The sequence below is a fragment of the Oncorhynchus gorbuscha genome, linkage group LG11, assembly GCF_021184085.1.
Source record: "Oncorhynchus gorbuscha isolate QuinsamMale2020 ecotype Even-year linkage group LG11, OgorEven_v1.0, whole genome shotgun sequence".
Lineage (NCBI taxonomy): Eukaryota > Metazoa > Chordata > Actinopteri > Salmoniformes > Salmonidae > Oncorhynchus > Oncorhynchus gorbuscha.
In genome coordinates this window covers 52391837-52419400 of record NC_060183.1, presented here as the reverse complement: position 1 = coordinate 52419400, position 27564 = coordinate 52391837, and the positions used below count along the sequence as shown (strand labels likewise).

Genomic DNA, 27564 nt, shown 5'->3' with positions numbered 1-27564 from the left:
CAGAGCTCTCTTGGCCCAGCTGCAGCACGCACGACACCCAGTTTCCAGTAGCAGTGACGTCATTACGACAATATTTGATCCATTATTTAAAAATTATATGCGGATACATTGAATCTATTCAAGGTTGGTACTCTTCCATAACTGACCACACAATGTAAATATTTGGTTATTTAGGTCATTGTGTTTAGGCCACCTTGACAGTGTTCACAGTACACATCCCAGTGTAGATATTATAGTAACACTGTATCTACAGTAGTAGCCAGTTTTAGCTAACAAACATTGGCCTTCTTTGCATTATTCTATATTGCTACAACTCTTTCTCAGACATCCAGTCATTGATTGAGTTGAGCTCCCAGACCACATCCACTCAGTAGTAGCCTAAGCCCTAAGGATACATCAAACAGTGGGATACCCCTCTCTCCATCCATCCATTCATCCATCCATCCCCACCCCCACATCACTAGAAACGAGACACAGCAGGGAAATCCCCATCTCCAGAGTGTAGCTACATGCTGCTGACATCATCAGTTTGTCCTACTCAGCTCAGATTCAATTATGCTTCTGAGCAGAGGAATGTGATGTTTATAGCTCTCAGCTCTTAGAGAAAATAGTAAAAGTGTCCTGGAGAGATTGAGCTCCCAAGCTGAAATGGGACTTGTACTTTGTTCCCAAATGAAGAGCTGGTTGTGCCATATTAATCTAAGGTACGTCATCTACCATTTACTGCTTTAATAGTGCATGCACTGTAATTGGTGATATATTGAAGTGCAAGTTGGTGAAACATACATTTATTGCATTCACACACACACATGCATGCACACGTTCATGCACACACACGAACAAGCTTGCTTGTGCGTGCATGTGTATGTTTAAAAGAGAGAGAGGCGATAGAGATAGAGCGAGCGAGAGAGACGATGACTGAGCTGTATCCCAGTCATTAATTGCAGAAAAAGCAGAGTACATCCCATGTAATGAGACATATGCTTCCACGACAACAGACAGACACGGTCGTTGCCAAGTTACTACCGGTATCCATGGAAATGGTTTTGATCTTGTTTGAATAGGTATTCAATTTTGAAGCAGTGTGTTGTACTGTATACTGTTTATCCCCCAGGTTGCTGATTCAGACACCTGTAGAAGTAAGTAGCTGAAATAATCATCTTCTTTCACAGTCAATCCCCATCTATTACTCAATTTATGAGTAATTTACAAAATGTGTGCCATTTTCAACTACATTGGATAAATCAATCCATGTAAACGTGATGCCAGCAGCAGTCCATAGTCACATGATACGGCAACTGAAGGTGTACTGTAGATGGATGTACTTGTAACACCAGCATGTAGAGGCATTCAGCTATCAGGACTTGAAATCAGTAGCCCACATCATATTACACTGAACGTCCTCATCCAGACACCTACTAGGTCCAAATCAGGTAAACCCATTTATAATGTAACCACTGGTCCAAATGTTGGTAACACATTTGCTGAATGGGAGGAGGGCATCCAACACAACCAGGATGTTGTCAGGAGACCCAAAAGAGAAGTGCAGCAATTAATCGGTATGTACACAGACAAAGGCTTAGCTACGTGTAGACGTATTAAAACTTAAACACTGAAAAATGTTCTTTACAGTATTTGGATTGTGACTAAATGTTCAACTAACTATCAACAAATTGCTTACCTACTATCCAGAACCCTAAACTTAAACCCAACCTCAGCTCTATACCTAAACCTAATCCCAGCATCTATAGCCTATCAGCCATCCCAACCTATCTGATGACCTGTTTGATTTCTGAGATCTGATTATTGACACCTGTTTAGAAGTATAGCAGTAGCTCACACAAGATGAATTAATCGCATTTGGCTTGATGCTGGCCTTAATTGTGCTATATAGTTTGGACCAGAAAAATCAAGCAGAAGTGTTTTTATTGCTTACTAATATGGTTCTTCGTGTTTTTATGTTTCACTACAGATCACGTCAATAAGCTGAATAAATGAGGGCAGGGTGTAAAGATAAGATAATTCCTTTATTATCCCCATGGGGTGATTTGGGTTGCGGCTCTGTGCATACATAACACATAATCGGAAATAGCATAGACAAAGGACATATACAGACAATAAATACAGGTAGAAAAAGTGTAATTCAGGAGCAAACAATGGTTCATCTGTACACTATGTGTCATGTTCTGACCATAGAACAGTGGTTCTTAACCTTGTTGGAGGTACTGAACCCCAACAGTTTCATATGCGCATTCACCGAACCCTTCTTAATTGAAAAAAAAAATCAAATCAAATCAAATCAAATTTATTTATATAGCCCTTCGTACGTCAGCTGATATCTCAAAGTGCTGTACAGAAACCCAGCCTAAAACCCCAAAACAGCAAACAATGCAGGTGTAAAAGCACTACACTCCATGAGACTTTTGAAACATGCAGGGCTTGACATTAACCTGTTTATCCAAATCTAATTCAAAACATAGGTATATATTTGACTGGTGCACAAAATGAACCGTGCATCAACATCACTGTTTTCAAAGAACAAAATCATCAAAACATTTTCACACAGATTATCATTTTCACAAAAACAAAAACATAATAATGAATATTTACTGCAAATCAGTGTGACTTCTGCTGTTGCCTTTCAGAGACCAGTTCAGAAATGCGCGGCTTCACCTTGGCAAGTGCCACTCTCATGTCATTTTCGCAACAAAGTCTGTTCCTTTTCTTCGTTTTTATGTCCAGCATCCTCGAAAAGGATTGCTCGCAAAGATATGTTGTAACAAACGGTATGAAAATCTCCAGAGCTTTCTTAGCAATAACAGGGTACGTTACCATTTGTTGACACCAAAACGTTGAAAGCGTTGTTGTTCTGAAGAGTTGCTGTTGAACCTGGCTCTGCTGAATTTCAATGATTTCATCGAGGTATTCATCATTGACATCTGTTGTCTCAACACTAAACGTGAACGGCTGTCTCACCCATGCTGGATATGACTCTCTTGTAGGGAAGTATCCGTCGAAAGACTTTGCAAGCTCATCTAAGTGCGTGGCTATTGCTTGCTTCAGTTCAGCGGGTACAGAAATGTCTCTGATTCCAGATACATCTTCGATCTTACTTACACAGTCGTCCAGCAGGGGAAAGTTTGCAAAGTTATTGTTCTCTGTTCGTCGTTTCCATAACGGTAGCTTTTTTGAAAAGCCTTCAGGTTTTCCTCCGCTTCGATGATGTTGACTCCACCGCCCTGCATCTTTTGATTGAGATGATTGAGAGCTGCGAAGATATCGGCCATGTACGCTAAAATGAGAATGAACTCAGAATTTTTGAAGCAATCTGCATGACAATGTTGGTGCTCTTGCAAAAACAGGGCTAATTCCACACGCACGGCAAAAACACGATTCAGCACCTGTCCCCGGGATAACCACCTAACGTTAGAATGGTACAGAAGTACCTCGAATTCAGAGCCCATTTCTTTACACAGCTCACTGAAGATGCGATGCCGCAGAGCACTAGTTCGCACATAGTTCACGCATTCCACTACAATTTTTAATACTTCTGCCAGTTTTGGAGGCAAGGTTTTTGTTGCCAACGCATGCCTGTGCAGAATACAATGCGTAACAATGATGTGTGGTGCATCGGCTTTCACTAGCGCACCAAAACCAGACTTTCTTCCCAGCATGACTGGAGCTCCATCCGAACAAACTGCAGAAACCATATCCCACGAAAGATTGTTGTCTTTGAAGAAGTCATCCACAAGTTTCTTCACATCGGCTGCCTTAGTTGTTGTTGTAAGAGGCTTACAAAATAAAAATTCTTCTTTTATCACGTCGTCTTTCACGTAGCGCACGAATACAGCAAGCTGGCTTAGATTGGAAACGTCTGTGGTCTCGTCGAGTTGAAGGCTGAATTTTGCCGGGCTTGAAATCAGATCTGCAACTACTTGAGCCAAGATGTCTTTGCTCATGTCCTCTATTCTGTCGCTGATGGTGTCATTTGAAAGAGAAATTTGGGATAACTTAACTTCGGCCTCTTTTCCCAGCATGATATTCGCCATCTTCAACACAGCTGGTTTTATGAGTGTTTCACCAATGGTGTGTGGTTTGCCCTGCTTTGCGATCAGGTAAGCAACTTCGTGCGATGCTGTGAGGATCGGTTTGTTGATGGGTACAAAGCCGAGAACAGGCAGAGTAGCCTTTTCATCGAATCTGGCTCTCTTCACCTTGAATTCAGCGAGTGTTGTGTTCTTGTATTTTCCATCTCCATGCAGCTTAAGGAAGTGTTCTCTTAGTTTTGCCGGTGCTAGACTAGAATTGCTCAACTTGGCATTGCAAATCATGCAGTTAGGACATTGACTCCCATCACGCTCGGTTATACATGTAAATCCATATTGTACATATTCGTCCGACCACTTTCTTTTTTTGCTCGACATAGTAAGTATGAAGGGATTAAAATATTAAGAAAGAAATCACAAGACATACCATCACCACAGTCACAAACTGAGCGCGCCAAATTCCCTGCAGCACAGATAGGCCAAGTGATGTAGCGTGATCACCTGCAGCCAATGATGGCCAAGCGGAGCGGGTCATCACGAATCATATGAATCGGATGTTTGTCTTGACCTCCGCCGAACCCCTGAGACTGACTCACCGAACCCCTGGGGTTCGATCGAACCCAGGTTAAGAACCACTGCCATAGAAAGACTCTATTTTCTATGGTAGAGTAGGTCAGGGCGTGACTAGGGGTTTAGTCTAGTTTATACTTTCTATGTGGGGTTCTAGTTTGTTTTTTCTATGTTGGTGTTTCGGTATGATTCCCAATGTGTTATGGGATTTGTTATGTTATTGCACGTAGCAGCTCTGTAGTCACGGTTCGTTGTTAGTTTATTGTTTCTGTCTTTGCTAAGTTTCACTTTATTCATAAAAATTATGTGGAACTCAATATACGCTGCGCCTTGGTCCGATATTCATTCCAACGATCGTGACAGAATATCCCATCAACCAAGCAGCGTGTCCAGGAGGAGGAAGTATCCTGGACTTGGGAAGAGATTCTGGATGGGAAGGGATCCTGGACTTGGGAGGAAATCCTGGCAGGACAGGATTACCTTTTATGGCGGGAGACATTAGGAGAGAATGGAGGACAGAGACGCCGGGGTTCACAGTGTTAGCTGTAGGTCTCTATCAACCACAATGTTAGCTGTAGGTCTCTATCAACCACAATGTTAGCTGTAGGCCTCTATCAACCACAGTGTTAGCTGTAGGTCTCTATCAACCACAATGTTAGCTGTAGGCCTCTATCAACCACAGTGTTAGCTGTAGGTCTCTATCAACCACAGTGTTAGCTGTAGGTCTCTGTCAACCACAATGTTAGCTGTAGATCTCTATCAACCACAATGTTAGCTGTAGATCTCTATCAACCACAATGTTAGCTGTAGGTCTCTATAAACCACAATGTTAGCTGTAGATCTCTATCAACCACAATGTTAGCTGTAGATCTCAACCACAATGTTAGCTGTAACCTGTAGATCTCAATGTTAGCTGTAGGTCTCTGTCAACCACAATGTTAGCTGTAGATCTCTATCAACCACAATGTTAGCTGTAGGCCTCTATCAACCACAATGTTAGCTGTAGATCTCTATCAACCACAATGTTAGCTGTAGATCTCTATCAACCACAATGTTAGCTGTAGATCTCTATCAACCACAATGTTAGCTGTAGGTCTCTATCAACCACAATGTTAGCTGTAGGTCTCTATCAACTACAATGTTCAGGTGCCTTCCTGCTGCTGGGACAAAGGATTGTTTGGCCCTATTTCTTTTGTACCCTGTAACATCGCCCAGTGGGGAGTAGCTCAAACTCCTGGTAAAGAGATTTCTGGGGTCCATCAGAGAACTTTCATTAAGGCTCTTATATCATAAATGATATCCAGACCTGCCTGCTTAACCCCTAGCACCTTACTAGCAGAGCTAACATGTTTCTCTGAGAGACACTAGTATTTCCGTACCAGCAAATTATGTTAATATGTTAAGATACTTTCAATAAATGGCTTGTGAAACAGTGACAATAGAACACGATCAACATTAAAATAGCAGTGGTCGGGCGGGTACAGGGTCAGGACAGGCAAGGGTCAAAAACCAGGAGGACAAGAAAACGAGGGTCTGGGAAAAGACAGGAACAACCACTGGCGAGCTTGAACAAACTGGCAACAGACAGAAAACACAGGTATAAGTACACAGGGGATAATGGGGAAGATGGGCGACACCTGGAGGGGGGTGGAGACAAGCACAAGGACAGGTGAAACAGATCAGGGTGTGACATAACTTTTTATTGCAGTTTGACTGCAATACTACAGCAATATAATAACTGCACTTTTTACTGCAGTAACACAACTGCAGTAGAATGTTTTCCATCAAATATCAGTTTTATGGAAGTCAGTTCAGTTTTCGTTTTTACATCATGGTCTCATAATAAGGCAGTTTTTCTTTATACATCCTGGTTTTATAATGACGTAGTTTATCTTTTTACGTCATGGTCTGCATGTTGACGGTTGTTAAATTGGTCCCAGATTCAGCTATGTTATTCAGCACAGACAGTGTTTAACACTAATATATAGACAGCAGGGTTAGAGTTGGGGTTATGTCTATGGTAAGGGTTGAAACAGGGTGTAGACATGAAACTAGGGTTAGGTTGTGCCAGGGTGTGTGGACATGAAGCTAGGGTTAAGGCTGAGCAATGGAGTGAACATGAAACTACAGTTAAGGTTCGGGTGCTAAGGTTGAGCCAGGGTGTCAACATAGGACAGAAGGAAAGTGTGGAGAGACATGGCAGATGACAGTGAGCAGGCCTCCTCTTGCTGAATTGTTGGTAATGAATTAGCTAACTTAATTCAATGCATTTGCTGTCTTATTTGACTGGTTGTCATGTGTTGTCAATATATTCAAATAATTTACAGTCAAAGGTTGGTTAGCTCGTGGGAAATACTCATGTCATTGTCATTCATGTCCAGTATGAAGGGTGACAATTTAAACTTGCATCATGATTCCATCTCGTAGTGATTTTAAAGAACATGCGATTTGTATTCAATTCAGCTTCATTTTATTCAATCTCAACTTCAAACAATAAACATTAAACAAACTGAATAATATGCCAATTGGACCAGCTGCAATTACCAAAGACTGAAAAATATAATTAACCTTCAACCTGCATTCAAGTAATGACTCTTTAAAGCATCCAACGACAAGTATTCAATATAAAGCAATGTGCCAAGTAAAGCCCCCCCAGCCTAACAATGCTGGGGCAATTGTGCGCCGCTCTATGGGAGTCCTGATCACGGCCGGTTGTGATACAGCCTGGGATCGTACCCGGAGCTGTAGTGATGCCTCTAGCACTGCGATGCAGAGCCTTAGTCCGCTGCGCCACTCAGGAGGCCCCCAACCAGTAGTCTTAAGTATAGATTTATTTGGTTACAATATAGTTCTATCGCACAATCATGGCAAATCTAAGGGACAGTTTCCACCAAGCACAGGATTATATGTGTCTATGAGTCTGGTCACTCTCTCATGTACTCTCCTCTTCCTCCTCCATCCCGAGTAGGCAGGTTCTTGCGATGGCACCCGTCACAGCATAAGGGTCACAGTTGGCGGAGGGCCGGCGGTCTTCAAAGTATCCCTTCCCCTCCTGGGCCACCTGGCGTGGGATCCGGATGCTGGCCCCGCGGTTGGCCACACCAAAACAGAAGTCATGGATGCTGGAGGTTTCATGTAAGCCTGTGAGGCGTCTGATGTTGTCCTGGCCTCCGTGAGGGTCGTACACACATATGTGCTGGGAATGGCGCTTGCTCAGCTTCTCAATGGCCTGCTCAATATGTCTGTTAGAAGAGGGGAGAGTTTAGGTGTTGGACTAAATTATGTAGTTACACAGCCTCACAGAAACTTACTTACAGTGCAATAATGTTTTTGCAGTCATACTCACTGCAGCCCCCCTTCTTCCCGCATCTCCTTTGTGCTAACGTTGGTATGGCAGCCCGCCCCGTTCCAGTTCCCCTTCATTGGTTTGGGGTCCAGAGTGGCTACAACTCCAAAGTCCTCACACACACGGTGCAGCAGGAAACGTGCCATCCATAGGTGGTCTCCCATCTCTATCCCCTCACACAGACCCACCTGGAATTCAAACTGAGAGAGGGAGATAAAAGGAGAGTCAGGAAATATTATATAGCAATCTGTAGAACCTTCCTGAAAGACTTGGCATACAGCATTGTAGCAAAAGGTCAATGTTTACCTGAGATGGCATGACCTCAGCATTGGTGCCACAAATTTTGACTCCAGAATAGAGACATGCCTTGTAGTGACACTCCATAATGTCCCTTCCATAGGCGTTGTCTGCACCAACCCCACAGTAGTATGGACCTGAGAGAGAGAAATAGAAAAAGAGAGCGTTAGATGAGATCAAAATCAAAGGCCTATTTGATAACATTAGGACTTATATAGTAGGACTTCTAGAAATAAAGAGATATATTTAATATATATAGTGCTTTTCCAATTGCTTAAGACCATTTACATTACGAAAGGACACATGGTAAAATATAGTAGGGTCAGTCACCTTGGGGTCCTGGGAATCCATTTTGGGGCCAGCCATAGGGGCGACCATCCATCCCCAGGAGAGTATACTCCTGCTCCATTCCAAACCAGGGGATATAGTGCTTCACTTCCTCCATCATTTTCTTACAACCTGACCGCAGGTTACTCTCTGTACACGAGGGAAAAGGTGTATATTACAGGGTTAGTTTGACTGATAGGAATATGAGACAGTCAAAGCAGTCAATTAGATAGACAGCAGCTTCGATCTCAGACCAAAACCATTTGGTCTCCGTGTCTGTCAACTGAAGTAAGAAAAGTATCTCTTGCTATGTTTACAATTACCTGCAGGCAAGCGGTTGTACTTCAGGACCTCACACAAAACCAGTTTGTTTGATTCCAGTGTAAAAGGGTCCCTAAACATCGCCACTGGGATCAGGAACATGTCACTGTTGGATCCCTCGGCCTGGTAGGTGCTGGAGCCATCAAAGTTCCACTCTGGAATATCTGTCAATAGCAATACCAACATTAACATCATGGAATATAATGCAATGTCCTTGATATATAGTGCCTTGCAAATGTATTCATCCCCCTTGGCGTTTTTCCTATTTTGTTGCATTACAACCTGTTATTTAAATAGTTTTTTATTTGGATTTCATGTAGTGGACATCGTCCAAATTGGTGGAGTGAAATGAAAAAGAAAAATATTTTGAAAAAGTTTTTTTGGGGAAAAAAAAACAGAAAAGGGGTGGGTGCATATGTATTCACCCCCTTTGCTATGAAGCCCCTAAATAAGATCTGGTGCAACCAATTACCTTCAGAAGTCACATAATTAGTTAAATAAAGTCCACCTGTGTGCAATCTAAGTGTCACATGATTTCAGTATATATATACCTGTTCTGAAAGGCCCCAGAATCTGCAACACCACTAAGAAAGAGGCACCACCAATCAAACAGCATCATGAAGACCAAGGAGCTCTCCAAACAGGTCAGGGACAAACAGGTCAGGGTTATAAAAAAATATCAGAAACTTTGAACATCCCACAGAGCACCATTAAATCCATTATTTTAAAAAATTGAAAAAACATGGCACCACAAACCTGCCAAAAGAGGGCCGCCCACCAAAACTTAGACATGGCAAGGAGGGCATTAATCAGAGAAGCAACAAAGAGACCAAAGATAACCCTGGAGGAGCTGCAAAGCTCCACAGCGGAGATTGGAGTATCTGTCCATAGGACCACTTTAAGTCATACACTCCACAGAGCTGGGCTTTATGGAAGAGTGTCCAGAAAAAAAAGCCATTGCTAAAAGGAAAAATTAGCAAACACGTTTGGTGTTCGCCAAACATGTGGGAGACTCTCTGGTCCGATGAGACTAAAATTGAGCTTTTTGGCTATCAAGGAAAATGCTATGTCTGGTGCAAACCCAACACCTTTCATCACCCCGAGAACACCATCCCTACAGTGAAGCATGGTGGTGGCAGCATCATGCTGTGGGGATGTTTTTCATAGGCAGAGACGGGGAAACTGGTCAATTGAAGGAATGATGGATTGGGCTAAATATATGGATATTCTTGAGGGAAAACGGTTTTAGTCTACCAGAGATTTGAGACTAGGACGAGGTTCACCTTCCAGTAGGACAATGACCCTAAGCATTCTGCTGAAGCCACACTTGAGTGGTTTAAGGGGAAACATTTAAATGTCTTGGAATGGCCTAGTCAAAGCCCAGAAGTCAATCCAATTGTGAATCTGTGGTATGACTTAACGATTGCTGTACACCAGGTGAACCCCATCCAACTTGAAGGAGCTGGAGCAGTTTTGCCTTGAAGAATGGGGAAAAGTCCCAGTGGCTAGATATGCCAAGCTTATAGAGACATACCCCAAGATACTTGCAACTGTAATTGCTGCAAAAGGTGGCTCTACAAAGTATTGACTTTTTTGGGGGGGGGGGGTAGTTATGCACACTCAAGTTCTGTTTTGAGTGTGCTGTTCTTATTTCTTGGTGGTTTCACAGAAGTTATTTTTTTTTGCATTTTCAAAGTGGTAGGCATGTTGTGTAAATCAAATGATTCAAACCCCCCAAACATCTATTTTTATTCCAGGTTGTAAGGCAACAAAATAGGAAAAATGCCAAGGGGGGTGAATACTTTTGCATGCCACTGTACATATATGGTCACTGTGGGGACGACGTTGTCGATGTTTGTAAGAAGGAATCAGGAGGATAAAGTTATGGTCAGATTTGCCAAATGGAGTGCGAGGGTGTGCTTGTATGTGTTTCTGTGCACAGGTGACATGCTGGTAAAAATGGGGTAAGACGGATTTCAGTTTCCCTTGCATTCAAAAGGCACATCTGAGCTATCTTTGTTGAAGGTGCATGGTAACAATTGAATAGCATTGAATAACAGAAACCCGCACTGCTCTTGCTAGTATCACTGTTCTTTATTAAGCTTTACTCATAGGCCTGAAGGCCTTGGTCCGAGCTTTTGTGAGTGTTCAGTGCATCGAATGTGTTACCAAATATAACAATGTGCATTTCAGAAATATTCTAATAAAGTATTGCCATAAAACATATTAAACATGTCTGTAAAACCAAAATGAGGACATCAACCTATCAAGTACCTATCAAGTAAAAACGTCTGAGTAGGCTGAAGTGGTTTTAACTACAAGGCATTAGTTCACATTTATGACATAACATTCATGGAAATTTCATCATTAAGACATTTTGGGAATAATGTCTAGAGGGTGTATTGCTCAGAGTATTATTTATATCCCCTCTGTCTGATATCTTGACTTTCTCTATACCATAAAATCTAAATGTAGAAATGTCATGTTTTTGGTCATTAAAATGTACTGCAACAGGATAATAATCCCTGTCGTTTCTCCTGATTTAACTTGTGTTCACTAATTCTCCGTGAGAACGACAGGTTGTTCCTATTTAACACAACCCACATGGACATTTAATCATGTAGATAACATGGGTGGAGGAGCACGTAATAATGTCATTTATTTGGAACCGTTTCCCTGCATGTGGGTGGCAAAAATATTCACACATTATCATATTGTTGCACTGTGCTGCCTCTGCATTTATAGCTACCATTCAGAAGAGGGCGTAAAAGAGCCTGACTCATTTTCTTTTGTGGCTGGCAGTTGGCATAGACCAACTTGTCACGTAAATTTCGACCTCTCCTAGATACAATAAGTGGTGAGTTCTTAAATTCAGCTGACAAAACCGGGTCCGAGGATTAATCATGCCAGTGTTTCTTGACAGCGTCGCCCACTTTGCGGGAGCTCAAAGTATATGTGGTGGTGAACATTACTGAGTGTTCTTTAGCTCTGGAGCAGTGGTCACCAACCTTTTCTGAGTCAAGATCACTTTGAGTCAAAATGTATGCCGAGATCTACCGCGCTGATTTTTTATTTATTAACATGATTTAAAAAATGTAAGCCTATGCAACATTAACCAATTAAAAACAGTACTGTAGCAATGATGTTTGTGCAGTAAGCTATAGGCCCAATACATGATCACGCATACTGGCTTTGCTTGAATTTACCTGCCAATGCATTGTTCGGGACATTTGAGGTAGGCTATATGATCACACCGGTAATTGATCCATTGTTGTATTACTTGTGAGGCACAGCTGAGTGAGCATACATTTAAATAATTGGCTTTTTATTTTACTGGGCTGATGGTGTCTGCATCTGATCGTCAGTCTCAGATGCAGGCACTGATTTTTTTTAAAGGGACACAGTCTTCCAGTTGATGGCGAAACTCGAGTCTCACCGGATTATTTCTGCCTCGTGCAAAAAAACACGTTGTTACTCCTATGAACAGAGAAAGTGAAATATTCCTTGATATTAAAAATACCCAAACCGGTAATAATAACAACGCCTATAGATACACTTTCCTACTCATTCATTACTGCTGCACTGCTTGTTGCAGCGCTGAGTGGAAATGGAAGGAACACGCATTTTATGGTTTATAAAAGTGTTGAATACAAAGTGTTGACAGTGCTGAGTAAAAACTTAAACATTAACTCACTCATAAAAACAGCAGCTCTTTGCTGTATTCGTTGACAGTCTCCCTCTAGTCATTGTTTTAAACGTTTTGAAATCTCACAGTATAAATTTTGCCGTAGCTTTCTTTTATGCCTGCTACGTTACTGCAGACTCGGTCATTTGAGTAATCTGACTGGCCAGCGGTGTGGTAGTGCACTTGATTTCCTCTCCAGGACCACCGGAAGCACGAGTTTGTACCTTCAGACACATGAAATGGCAACAGTTTGCCTACCCGGCGCGCAGGGCAGCTGAATTGGCTGCACCTACCATCAACCAGGAACACAAGGCTTTATCGTTGTTTTTTTACAGACATTTTTTGGCGATCGACTAGTTGTGAGCTGGAGCTGCCATCCCCTCCTGTGGGGAATGCTGGTGTGCAGACTCGACATCTAATGTGAGATAAATACTTCTGTTAATCCCGTTATTGGTGAGATCTTGTTTGTAAAGTCTGTAGTTGATGGCAATGTTTGCCCTATTCCTGCGACCACTGGGCTGCTTGGATAATTGCCTTGTTGTGTTTTATGTAATTCAAGCTAAATGTACAGGCATGTATGACACATATGCAGCAAAGGTAGTCATATTCAGGCTGTGAGATAGGGTTGTTTAACGTGGCATGCTCCAGATTTGAGTTAATATCCCTTTGGAGCACCAGTGTGCGATCAGTTCTATAGAAACGTTAATTACTGAATTGAATCTCTTCTCTGTATTTTTCATAGTCTAAAACGACCACACCCCCCCCCCCCAAATCAAAGTTTATTTGTCACGTGCCCGAATACAACAGGTGTAGACTTTGCAGTGAAATGCTTACTTACAGAGGGGTTGGCGGGTGGTAGGACACAATGCAGATAGCCCGGTTAGCCAATGTGCGGGAGCACTGGTTGGTCGGTGCCCAATTGAGGTAGTATGTACATGAATGTATAGTTAAAGTGACTATAGGAATATGATCAACAGAGAGTAGCAGCTGCAAAGACGAGTCTTTCATTAGTTCATAGAGTGCCTGTTCTTCTGTCCTAGTGAGGTTCTTCTGAATATGGTTTGTTTTTCTCGTATATACGGATATGGCTTCTTGTTCGACTAACCTAGAATAGGTATTAATCGAGGAGTTGTTAACCATAGGACATAATTTACCTTTGGGCTTAAAATGAGTAATGGTTCTTTGTTGTCAGTTTCTCTGCATTAAAATCACTGGCAGTGCTGCCTCTGGATGTACATTTCTAGTTTGCTAATGGCCCGATACAGCTTGTTGAGTGTGCTCTTAGTGCCAGCATTGGTTTGTAGTGGTTAGACAGCTATGAAAAATATAGATGAAAACTCTTGGTAAATATTATTGTCTGCAGCTTATCATGAGGTATTCTAACTCAGGCGAGCAAAACCTCAAGACGTCTTTATCATTAGAGATTGCGCATTAGCTGTTGTTAACAAAGAGACACACAACCCCCCTTTATTAACCTTACCCGCAGCTGCCGTTTGGTCTTGATGATGCTTAGAAAAACCAGCTACATGTATATTATCCAATTTCTTGTCAGCCATGACTTCGAGAAACATAAGATATTACAGTTCTTCAGGTCCCGTTGATAGACCAGACCACAGTGAAGCACAAAACACTTGGCCCATCTCACAGAAATTTACATTGTGGCATTTTTCCTATTTTGTTGCCTTACAACCTGGAATTAAAATTGATTTTTGGAGGGTTTGTTTAATTTGATTTACACAACATGCTTACCACTTTGAAATGCAAAATATTTTTTTATTGTGAAACAAGCAAGAAATAAGACAAAGAAACTGAACTTGAGCATGCATAACTATTCACCCCCAAAGTCAATACTTTGTAGAGGCACCTTTTCAGCAATTATAGCTGCAAGCCTCTTGGGCTATGTCTCTATAAGCTTGGCACAACTAGCCACTGGGATTTTTGCCCATTCTTAAAGGCAAAATTGCTCCAGCTCCTTCAAGTTGGATGGGTTCCACTGGTGTACAGCAATCTTTAAGTCATACCACAGATTCTCAATTGGATTGAGTTCTGGGTGTTGACTAGGCCATTCCAAGACATTTAAATGTTTCCCCTTAAACCACTAGAGTGTTGCTTTAGCAGTATGCTTAGGGTAATTGTCCTGCTAGAAGGTGAACATCCATCCCAGTCTCAAATCTCTGTAAGACTGAAACAGGTTTCCATCAAGAATCTCCCTGTATTTAGCACCATCCATCATTCCTTCAATTCTGACCAGTTTCCCAGTCCCTGCTGATGAAAAACATCACCACAGCATGATGTGGTCACCAACATGCTTCACTGTGGGGATTATGTTCTCGGGGTGATGAGAGATGTTGGTTTTTCTCCAGACATAGTGTTTTCCTTGATGGCCGAAAAGCTCTCATCTGACCAGAGTACCTGTTCGATATGTTTCGGGAGTCTCCCACATGCCTTTTGGTGAACACCAAATGTGTTTATTTTTTTCATTAAGCAATGGCTTTTTTTCTGGCCACTCTTCTGTAAAGCCCAGCTTTGTGGAGTGTACGGCTTAAAGTGGTCCTATGGACAGATACTCCAATCTCCGCTTTGGAGCTTTGCAGCTCCTCCAGGGTTATCTTTGGTCTCTTTGTTGCTTCTCTGATTAATGCCCTCCTTGCCTGGTCCATGAGTTTTGGTGGGTGGCTCTCTCTTGGCAGGTTTGTTGTGGTGCCAGGTTCTTTCCCTTTTTTAATAATGGATTTAATGGTGCTCCGTGGGATGTTCAAAGTTTCTGATATTTTTTCATAACTGTTAGTTGAGAATTATCTGTTAATTGAATGATTAGAATATTACCCCCTGAAACATAATTGTATGGAATTGATTAGAATGTATAAAATCATAATCAATAAATGTGTAGTTCTCTGCCAGAATTAGGGTAAAACAATATGTCTTTATGGTATTTTAAACAGGCTGTCTGAGCTTGGTGCCGACCTGACTAGAGGTTTGGGAGCATACAGGAAGTACGTCTCAAGGACAAGGTCACTGATCTCTGTCGGCTGGGTAGAGAGACAGACAGTGTGTGCGTAGCAGGACATTGTGTGCGTCTGTGTGTATGTGTGTGCGTCTTTGTGTGTATGTGTGCATGAGAAGTCAGTATAAAATGAATTGTTTTGTATTCTTGACTTTAGAATGTTCCCGTGAATAAACCTTTTTGACTATTTTAGCTGGGCCTCCGTCTGTTTCATTCGACCAGGATCTTACACATTCTGGTTTGCAGACTGAGAGTAATATAATTAAATTGGGTTATGTACCTGGAGAACATAATTCTCTTATCAATTGTTCCTTCGAGCCGGATCTCAATACCTGCCTCTGTCGTCCCAAGGAACTGCTGAAAACCATGCACGGGCGGATCCAGGATCCGTAAGACAAAGACCTGACCTCTGAATTGAGGGTTTATTTCAGGCCAGTGGTGAACTGGTACACGACAGAGTTGGTGACGAGATCCAACCTACATTGCTTTTCCCAGTCTTCAAGACAAGGTCAGTAATCTTTATTCAAGAATTTGGGGGAATGATTTAAGATATCACTAAGCATCACTTTTGTGTACGTCGATAGTTAACTAATTGTGCAGGTCCGCAATGACCTGAGGTACATGTGCACTACCATGAAATAAAACTAGCTTAATAGATCTGGTCACTTTTGTGACGGCCTGCAAGGTTTGTTAAAGGCGGATTTGAATAGGTGTTGTGAGATAGGACAGGAATTTTGTACAAATAGGATAACTTAAATGGTTAATTAATGTAGTATTAGCCATAGATCAAATTCAAAAGACATACCTAAATAAAGTCCTCATGAAAACTGGTTGATAGACAGCGAGGATATTAACTGGGTTTTGTCTTTGTGAAATAGACGGTAATTCTATGCAAACAGGATAACCCAACCAATTAAAAAAACTATACTGAAATATATTCTAGAAATTTCAGGGAAGCCTAATATAGCGGAGTAAGATATGAGATATTAACTTTAAAAGTACTTCTCCACAACTTTGTCCCTGACCTGTTTGGAGAGCTCCTTGGTCTTCATGGTGCCGCTTGGTGGTGTTGCAGACTTTGGGGCCTTTCAGAACAGGTGTATATATACTGATATCATGTGACAGAACATGTGACACTTATTTTGCACACAGGTGGACTTTATTTAACTAATTATGTGACTTCTGAAGGTAATTGGTTGCGCCAGATCTTATTTAGGGGCTTCATAACAAAAGGGGTGAATACATATGCACGCACCATTTTCCGTTTTCCTTTTTTTGTCATTTTTTGAATTTCACTTCACCAATTTGGATGATTTTTCTGTATGTCAATTACATTAAATCTAAATCTAAATCAGTTTAAATAACAGGTTGTAATGCAACAAAATAGGAAAAACGGAGGGAGATTAATACTTTTGCAAGGCACCATACATATCTCAACCAGAAGCCATCGATATCTGCACTGAGCTAAAGGCTAGAGCTGGACATTAATCTTGAAGCTTTGAGGCAAGCAACTCTGAACCATGCATGAGAGCACCAGCAGTTCCGGACGACTGTGTAATCTCACTCGCCGTAACCGATGTGAGTAATGCCCCAGTTTACATTGTGATGTATTTCGTTACACCCTAAGTCATCTTCACAGAGTCTTGTCCCACTACTGAATGGACAGTGTAGTGTTTGTATTGCAAGATGGAGAATAACCTGCCTCATCACAGATCACATTTATTTTCTGAGATTGCAAAATATGACCTTTTCATTCAAGACAGGATAAATATATTGTCTCAGGTGATAATAAAACATGTTTTGTTAAGCAACTTTTTCCTCAACTTGTTTCTTTATAGCATGTCAAGCTAGCTTGCAGCTGAAAGCTATGCAAGGTTGAAGATACCATTGTAACTAGCGACCTCTACCTAATGATTATCATAAAAAACAAATGTCAATACCATCACAATAAACTTAAACGGTAGGCAACATTCATATAATATAGTTGACTTAACAGACAGAAGGAATGGGTAATTGCTAGCTATTCCATAAAGCCATCAATGAAAACTGAATATTTTCATCTACTTCTGTTTGGTAACTTTGTGTTCTTTGATGGACTCTGGCTGAACGGAAGACGACGCAAAGTTTGAAGAAAGTCAAAGTATGCAGCCTTCAACCGCAAGGAGGGGAGTTGCTTTTTCACTCCATTGTGGTCGTCCCCATTGAAATGCATGACATCTGGCGCAACATGCTTATTTGTAATGTGAATGAGGTTTGAGATCTTTAAACAGGTTAACATTCACAAGGACGTGCCAGACGGATTACCAGGACGCGTACTCAGCGCATGCGCTGACCAGCTGGCAAGTGTCTTCACTGACATTTTCAACTCCCTGACCCAGTCTGCAACACCTACATGTTTCAAGAAGACCACCATAGTCCCTATGGCCAAGAAAGATAAGGTAACCTGTCTAAATGACTATTGCTCTGTATCACTCACATCTGTAGCCATGAAATGCTTTGAAAGGCTGGCCATGGCTCACATCAACAGCATCATCCCAGAAACCCTGGACCCACTCCAATTTGCATACCATCCCAACAGAGCCACGGATGCAGAAATCTCTATTGCACTCCACACTGCCCTCTCCCACCAGGACAAGAGGAACACCTATGTGAGAATGATGTTCAATGACTATAGCTCAGCGTTCAACACCATTGCGACCTCCAAGCTCATCACTAGACTCAGGACCCTGGGACTGTACACCTTCCTCTACAACTGGATTTTGGACTTCCTGATGGGCCACCCCAAGTGGTGAGGGGCAACAACACAGGCACCACGCTGACACTCAACACAGGGGCCCCTCAGTGGTGCGTACTTAGTCCCCTCCTGTACTCCCTGTTCCCCCATGACTGCCTGGCAGTGCATGACTACAACACCATCATTAAGTTTGCTGATGACACAACAGTGGTTGGCCTAATCACCAACGATGAGGAGACAGCCTATAGAGAGGAGGTCAGTGATCTGGCATTGTGGTGCCAGGGCAACAACCTCTCCTTCAACGTGATGAAGACAAAGGAACTGATCGTGGACTACAAGCAACGAAGGGACGAGTATGCCCCATCCACATCGACAGGGCTGTAGTGGAGGGGGTCATGATCTTCAAGTTGCTCAGTGTCCACATCACTAAGGAATTATGATTGTCCACACACACCAACACAGTTGTGAAGAACGCACAACAAAGCCTCTTCCCCCTCAAGAGGCTGAAAAGATTTGGCATGGGCCCTCAGATCCTCAAAAGGTTCTACAGCTGTATCATTGAGTGCATTTTGAATGGCTGCATCACCGCTTGGTACAGCAATTGCTTGGCATCCGACCTCAAGGTGCTACAGAGGTTAGTGTGTAAGGCCCAATACATCACAGGGGCCAAGCTCCCTGCCATCCAGGACCTATACTATATATACAAAAGTATGTGGACACGCCTTCAAATGAGTGGATTCGGCTATTTCAGCCACACCCTTTGCTGACAGGTGTATACAATTGAGCACACAGCCATGCAATCTACAAAGACAAACATTGGCAGTAGAATGGCCTTACTGAAGAGCTCATTGATTTTCAATGGTGTACCTTTATAGGATGCCACCTTTCCAACAAGTCATTTTGTGAAATTTCTGCCCTGCTAGAGCTTCCCCGGTCAACTGTAAGTGCTCTTATTGTGAAGTGGAAACGTCTAGGAGCAACAACGGCTCAACCGTGAAGTGGTAGGTCACACAAACTCACAGAACGGGACCGCTGAGTGCTGAAGCACATAACACGTAAAAATTGCCTGTCCTCATTTGCAACACTCACTACTGAGTTCCAAACTGCCTCTGGAAGCAACTTCATCAGAAGAACTGTTCGTTGGGATCTTCATGAAATGGGTTTCCATGTCCGAGCAGCCACACAGAAGCCTAAGATCAGCATGCGCAATTGGACTCTGGATCAGTGGAAACCCATTCTCTGGAGTGATGAATTACGCTTCACCATCTGGCAGTCCAACGGACAAATCTGGGTTGGGCGGCTGCAGGAGAACGCTACCTGCCTGAATGCATTCTGCCAACTGTAAAGTTTGATGGAGGACGAATAATGGTCTGGGGCTGTTTATCATGGTTCGGGCTAGTTCCAGTGAAGGGAAATCTTAACGCTACAGCATACAATGATATTCTAGATGATTTTGTGCTTTCAACTTTGTGGAAACAGTTTGGGGAAGGGCATTTCCTGTTTCAGCATAACAATGCCCCCGTGCACAGAGGTCCATACAGAAATAGTTTGCTGAGATTGGTGTGGAAGAACTTGACTGGCCTGCACAGAGCCTTGACCCGAACACCTTTGGGGTGAATTGGAACGCCGACTAGGAGGTTGGCCTACTTGCCCAACATCAGGGCCCGACCTAACTAATGCTATCATGGCTGAATGGAAGCAAGTCCCTGCAGCAATGTTCCAACATCTAGTGGAAAACCTTTCCAGAAGAGTGGAGACTGTTATAAAAGTAAAAGGGGAACCAACTCCATATTAATGCCAATGATTTTGGAATGAGATGTGCGACGAGCAGGTGTCCATTTACTTTTGGCCATGTACTGTATATACCAGGCTGTGTCAGAGGAAGGCTTTAAAAATGGTCAATGGCTTCCCGGACTATCTGCATTGACGCTTTTTGCAATATTTTGACTAGTCCCATACTGCACGCTGTTGCTACTGTTTATCTTCTATCCTGTTGCCTATATACGTACATTGCCAGCAGCATACCACCCCACATCCCACTACTGGCATTCTTCTAAAGCTAAGCAGGGTTGGTCCCTGGATGGGAGTCCGGATGCTACTGGAAGTGGTGTTGGAGGGCCAGTAGGAGGCCCCCTTTCCTCTGGTCTAAAGAAAATATCCCAAATCCCCAGGGCAGTGATTGGGGACATTGCCCTGTGTAGGGTGCTGTGTTTCAGATCGGATGTTAAACAGGTGTCCAGACTCTCTGTGGTCACTAAAGATCCCATGGCACTTATTGTAAGAGTAGGGGTGTTAAACCTGGTGTCCTGGCTAATTTCCAATCTGGCCTTCATACCATCACAGTCATCCAATCATCCCCAGTTTACAATTGGCTCATTCCTCCTCTCCCATGTAACTATTCCCCAGGTTGTTGCTGTAAATGAGAATGTCTTCTCAGTCAATTTACCTGGTAAAATAAGGGATAAATGAATAAAAATATCTAACTCAATTAACTTGTACCCCTGCACATTGACTTGGTACTTACCCTATTTATATAGCCAAGTTATCTATCTATACTCATTGTGTATTTATTCCTCTTGTTATTATTTTGACAAATACATTTGATTCAATGTGTTACCCTCTATTCCCTGTGGCTCTCTGTCCAGGGTGCGAGTCTTGTTCCTCAGCCCCTCCCCGGAGCCATCGATCCAGATGTAGGTGACCTGACACAGGTCCCCCTGTGGAAGGGACATGTAATGCTGATGGATGGCCTTGTTTAGACGAGAGCTGACTGACACAGATGCCATGGCTAAAAACAGAGAAACAGACACTCAGAACACATGCTGTATAGTGACACATAGTTCAACAGGTAATTCCTCATAGTTTTTCATCAGCTGGTGTCATCAGGAAGTGTTGAACAAGATCATGATTTGTTTTGCTGTTCATGTACCATTCCATTCACTTGTCCTCATGAACACATTTCTATTTTACAAAATGTATTTTCATTCCAACCCATTAGTCTGACAAATGCTTTGATCCACCCAAAGCCTGGTGGATTTCTGATACTTTCAGGGGGGGGGGTGTAATCAGTAGCAAAATCAAACAAGGAAAGCCTAAATGCAATCTGAAGTCATCTGAATGCCATGATGGATAGACATACCAGTACATTACAAAAGGTAAAGGCATAAAACATTTAAATGTTTTATTAGAACAATAATGTTTTGTCAATGGGTCTTCATCAAAAGTCACTTTAACAAATCAATTGGGAGCACACAACCGTATTTGTGGGTTTATTTTTCTTGCATTGAACTATTTGCTCTACCTGACACCTGGTAAGTTTCACTGGATGTGCACACATTCAGACCTGGCCAGAAGATAATTGTATTTAGTTTATTTGAAAATAGCAACTTTTTAAATGCTAGATGTAGTCGAATATAGTTTATGTAGAATTGAAACATAAAGGCAACTATTTTATTTCATATTCAAATACAGGTCTCAGAAAAACAAATAACATTTTTAAGTAAACTAAATCATATTTGAAGGTATGTGAATATATGCACATTATTTGAAAATAAACAAATATTTATGTGATGGCTGCCAACTATTTGATGAAGAACCAAAAACTACAACAGTTTGTTGAATTAGTCTAAATATACGATCAAAAGCACATGGTTTGGAGGGCTCGTAGATATGAATCTTAATACAGCCTATAGCTGTCATGTGTGCTCCCTCTCCGGCCTCTAGGTCACCAGGCTGCTCGTTATGGCACACACCTGTCACCATCGTTACGCGCATCAGCACATTATGACACTCTCCTGGACTCCATCACCCCCTTGATTACCTCACCTATATCAACTCAGCAAAAACAGAAACAGCAATTTTTCAGGACTCTGTCTTTAAAAGATCATCTGTAAAAATCCAATTAATTCACAGATCTTCATTGTAAAGGGTTTAAACGCTGTTTCTCATGTTTGTTCAATGAACCATAAACAATTCATTAACATGCACCAGTGGAATGGTCAAGACACTAACAGCTTACAGACTGTAGGTAATTAAGGTCACAGTTATGAAAACTTAGAACACTAAAGAGGCCTTTTTACTGACTCTAAAAAACACCAAAAGAAAGATACCAAGGGTCCCTGCTCATCTGCACGAATGTGCCTTAGGCATGCTGCAAGGAGGCATAAGGACTGCAGATGTGGTCAGGGCAATAAATAGCAATGTCCGTACTGTGAGACACCTAAGACAGTGCTACAGGGAGACAGGACGGACAGCTGATTGTCCTCGCAGTGGCAGACCACGTTTAACAACACCTGCACAGGATCGGTACATCTGAACATCACACCTGCAGGACAGGTATAGGATGGCAATAACAACTGCCTGAGTTACACCAGGAACACACAATGCCTCCATCAATGCTTAGACTGTCCACAATAGGCTGAGAGAGGCTGGACTGAGGGCTTGTAGGCCTGTTGTATGGTGAAGACCTGCCTTACATCACCGGCAACAACGTCGCCTATGGGCACAAACCCACCATCGCTGGACCAGACAGGACTGACAAAGAGTGCTCTTCACTGACAAGTCGCGGTTTGTCTCACCAGGGGTGATGGTCAGGTTTGCGTTTATCGTCGAAGGAATGAGCACTACACCGAGGCCTGTACTCTGGAGCTGGATCGATTTGGAGGTGGAGGGTCCATCATGGTCTGGGGGGTGTGTCACAGCATCATCGGACTGGACTTGTTGTCATTGCAGGCAATCTCAACGCTGTGCGTTACAGGGAAGACATCCTCCTCCCTCTTGTGGTACCCTTCCTGCAGGCTCATCCTGACATGACCCTCCAGCATAACAATGCCACCAGCCATACTGCTTGTTCTGTGCATGATTTCCTTCAAGACAGGAATGTCCATGTTCTGCCATGGCCAGCGAAGAGCCTGGATCTCAATCCCATTGAGCACGTCTGGGACCTGTCAGATCGAAGGATGAGGTCTAGGGCCATTCCCCCCAGAAATGTCCAGGAACTTGCAGGTGCCTTGGTGGAAGAGTAGGGTAACGTCTCACAGCAAGAACTGGAAAATCTGGTGCAGTCCATGAGGAGGAGATGCACTGCAATACTTAATGCAGCTGGTGGCCACACCAGATACTGATTGTTACTTTTAGATTTTGACCCTCCCTTTGTTCAGGGACACATTATTCCATTTCTGTTAGTCACATGTCTGTGGAACTTGTTCAGTTTGTCTCAGTTGTTGAATCTTGTTAGGTTCATACAAATATTTACAAATGTTAAGTTTGCTGAAGAAAAGAAAACGCAGTTGACAATGAGAGGATGTTTCTTTTTTTGCTGAGTTTGTCACTTCCTTTGGTTCCTTCCCCAGACGTCATTGTTTCTGTTTCTTGTCTGTGCGTTGTTCGTGTTTCTTGTTTTGTATTGTTTTTATTTATTATTAAATGATTCACTCCCTGAACTTGCTACCCGACTCACAACGCCTACATTACAGAGTGACGCCTCGCCAAAGGGAAGCATCAGGGAGCGTTTTTTTGTTTTTGATTTGGAGGTGATGTCAGGTTCGGGTGTCAGAACTAGAGCTACCTGGGAGGTCTCAGCCGATTTGTCGGATTCCCATGCTTCGGCGGATTCGAAGGGTTCCCCTGCCTCAGCGGGATCGATTGGCTCCCATGCCTCAGCGGGATCGACAGGCTCCCATGCCTCAGCAGGGTGAACAGGTTCCCGTGCCTCGACGTAGGCAACCAGGGAGGTCTCATCAGGCTCTCACACCTCAGAAGGTTCATCAGGTTTCTGCGCCCTAGCAGAGACGACTGGTCCGCACCTGATCTTTGGGATCGTCCTTGTTGTTGGTGTCCTGCGGCTGGAGGCGAATGCGCCGGGGAGGCGGTACTGTCACGTATGCTCTCCGGCTTCTAGGTCGCCATGCTCCCGTGCCTCAGCTGGATCGACAGGTGCCCGCGCCTTAGCAGAGGTGACCGGTCTGCTCCTGATCCCCGGGATCGGCATCTTGGTCGGCATCCTGCGGCTGGTGCCGCGCATCTGGGAGGGGGTACTATCACGTGTGCTCCCTCTCCGGGCTCTAGGTCACCAGGCTGCTCGTTATGGCACACACCTGTTACCATCGTTACGTGCATCAGTGCATTATGACACTCACCTGGACTCCATCACCTCCTTAATTACCTGCCCTATATGTGCCACTCCCTTTGGTTCCTTCCCCAGGCGTCATTGTTTCTGTTTGTTGAACATCAAGTTCTTATGGAGTTATTACACAAGTGGAATAAGGAACAGTCACTATTCCTCTTGTGTACAGTAGTTAAACTCTCAGCTCATTCCTATGTATTTAAAATATAATTACTAAAGTATTATGTGACATGCTACTACAATGTTGCTCCAAAAGTAGTTACAGTTCTATTACACAGACACAAGAACAGTTTCATGTTAAGTGTTACTGAGAATGCTAACAGTAACAAAATATGGCTATTAAGTGTTGAAAGGAAATTTTAATGTCCCAAAACCTCCTTCAAGTATAGCCACGGTAGGTGGAAAATCATGTTTGTATTCTGAGTAAACTATCCCGTTAAGATGGTATCGTGTGTTTGAAACAGATGGACAAAGTTTTTTTTATAAGCATCCATCTTGCTGTTTGCAATGTTTGTTTACTTCACTACATTCATAAAGAAAATAATGTACATTTCACTCCATACATTTTCTCTGACACCTAAAAGTATTTTTTGAAGGCTTATTAGCAGGACAGGAAAATGGTCCAATTAATACACTTATCAAGAGTACATCCCTGGTCATCCCCACTGCCTCTGATCTGGCAGTCTCACTAAACACAAATGCTTCATTCACCTAATTTCAGTTTATGTGGCAAAACAAGCAGTCATTGTATATTGAATCATTGTACCATTTTAACCGCTGTGAAATATATTTTCAATAACCAAAAATATTGTACATTCAGCTGTTTGAAGCTGTACAAAACTGAAAGTAAAAGATGCAAAAACAAAACTCCAGAACTTGGGGATTGTGAAGAGACCTTTGCTGGCATGTCTTGTGGGGTAATGAATGGGTGTCCAAGCTGTGTGCTAGTAGTTGATGCAGACACCTCGGTGCATTAAGCATGTCTTACAAAAACAAGTAATGATGAAGTCAATCTCTCCTCCACTTTGAGCCATGAGCGACTTACATGCATATCATTAATTTTAGCCAATTGTAATTTTCAGAGGTCCCTCTATGTGGCACCTGACCACACGACTCAACAGTAGTCCAGGTGCGACGAAACTAGAGCCTGTAGGACCTGCCTTGTTGATAGTGTTGTTAAAAAGGCAGAACAGTGCTTTATTATGGACAGACTTCTCCCCATTTTAGCTACTGTTGTATCAACATGTTTTGACCATGACAGTTTACAATCCAGGGTTACTCACAAGCAGTTTAGTCACCTCAACTTGCTCAATTTCAACATGATTTATTACAAGATTTAGTTGAGGTTTTAGGTTTAGTAAATGATTTGTCCCAAATACAATTGCTTATAGTTTTTGAAATATTTAGGACTAATTTATTCCTTGCCACCCATTGTGAAACTAACTGCAGTATGTTGTAGGAGTTTCACTTTCTATGACATCATCTGTACTTCCAAAGTTATTATAGAGAAACATCTTTACTTACTGTTTTAAGTGTGAAGTAAGGAGAATTGATTATACTGAAGCAGTGCTCTGGTCTCTCTTCCTCTCTTTTCCTCTCAGCCTTAGATCATCCAAGTCGACTGAGACAGTTAAACCGGTTTAGGGTTTTTCACAGGTTATGTAAATGAGCTTGTTGTGACGTAGTCTCATCACTGACATCTGACCTGTCAATCAACCAGTTTACCTTCTTTGAAGCTCAGTGTCTTTCCTAGAAATAATGACATGTTGTTAAACTTGTCTCTAAAAAGGTTTCTTTAATCTACGTCAGGATTTGATTAGTTTATTTAACCATGATTCAATTTTGTATACCTTGTAATGTAAATATAGTATCTTGTGATCAGTGGTGGAAAAAATACTAAATTGTCATACTTGAGTAAAAGTAAAGATACCATAGAATGACTCTAGTGAAAGTCACTTTGTAAAATACTAGTTGAGTAAGTCTAAAAGTATTTGGTTTTAAATATATACGTAAGTATCAAAAGTAAATGGAATTGCTCAAATGTACTAAAGTATCGAAAAAATAAAAAATATAAATAATTTAAAATGTCTTATATTAAGCAAAACAGCACAATTTTCTTGTTTTTTTTAAATTGACGGTTAGCCAGGGGCACACTCCAACACTCAGACATCATTTACAAACAAAGCATTTATGTTTAGTGAGTCCTCCAGATCAGAGGCAGTAAGGATGAGCAGGGATGTTATCTTGATAAATGTGTGAATTGGACAATTTTCCTGTCAAAATGTAACGAGTACTTTTGGGTGTCAGGGAAAATGTACGGAGTAAAAAGTACATTATTTTCTTCAGGAATGTAGTGAAGTAAAAGTTGCCATCACTGCTTGTGATGTAAATATACTGTTCAGTGTCACAATATGTGCAAAAAAGGGCTTAAAACATGCATAAGCACTGACCCACTCAAATTCCACAATGTGTTTCTATGTGCAAACATTATCATACATTTCTTAAATTCAGTTTCAATTCTTGAGATTATACATTATTAATCACTAAATGAACATGAAAACCCCTTATAAAACATACAACCAGATTTAGACAAACATTGACATTGGACCAGTACAACTGAGACAGCCAAAATCTTCCCTCCCACGAGAAATAAACATGAGCACCCACCTGTGCCATCATAGGCAGGCCATCTGCTGAGAGAGGACTACGGCTGTTTGATGATCCAGGCCTTGTATGCAGCTCAGTGCACAGGAGCACACAATTACACAACACGGGCCAGTAGGGAGAAGGATGGCTCCTTGTTAAACGTACCTACTTTCCACTAGGCTGGCTTTTCTAATACGGACCCAGTTTTCTAATGACACTGACTACTGTTCTGACATTGGGGGCTGGCCAAAGGACAGAAGGGGTGGGTATTTCGGAGTCTGTTTCCATGCTGATGAGGCACAATGCCCAAAGCACATGTATGCTGACAGGGTCAACAACTACTGAAGGGAGAGATCAGGTGTCTCTTGTGTATAATCAGATAATATTCCAGGCATAATGAGATTGGGAGAGACACTATGTAAGCATAAACTGCAGCAATCATCTTTTGAAAGGTAAGTATGAAG

The 27564-nt window shown here is 42.3% G+C and overlaps 1 protein-coding gene across 3 annotated transcripts; it reads right to left on the bottom strand.

Moving 5' to 3' along the window:
* Window positions 1-6800: 6800 nt before the first annotated feature.
* On the bottom strand, window positions 6801-27293 carry LOC124048910 (glutamine synthetase-like). Of its 3 annotated transcripts, none has more exons than XM_046370079.1 (7): window positions 27122-27293; window positions 20948-21118; window positions 8910-9071; window positions 8590-8736; window positions 8269-8396; window positions 7963-8162; window positions 6801-7858 (listed from the first exon to the last, which is right to left on the bottom strand). In XM_046370079.1, the coding sequence occupies exons 2-7, from the start codon at window positions 21114-21116 to the stop codon at window positions 7549-7551; spliced, it is 1116 nt and encodes a 371-aa protein (XP_046226035.1). In that variant the 5' UTR covers window positions 21117-21118; window positions 27122-27293; the 3' UTR covers window positions 6801-7548. The 3 variants fall into 3 exon arrangements, with proteins under 3 accessions (XP_046226035.1, XP_046226036.1, XP_046226037.1); XM_046370080.1 differs by lacking the exon at window positions 27122-27293 and adding an exon at window positions 25979-26085; XM_046370081.1 differs by lacking the exons at window positions 20948-21118; window positions 27122-27293 and adding an exon at window positions 12602-12856 and having other exon boundaries at window positions 6802-7858.
* Between the last annotated feature and the right edge of the window lie 271 nt (window positions 27294-27564).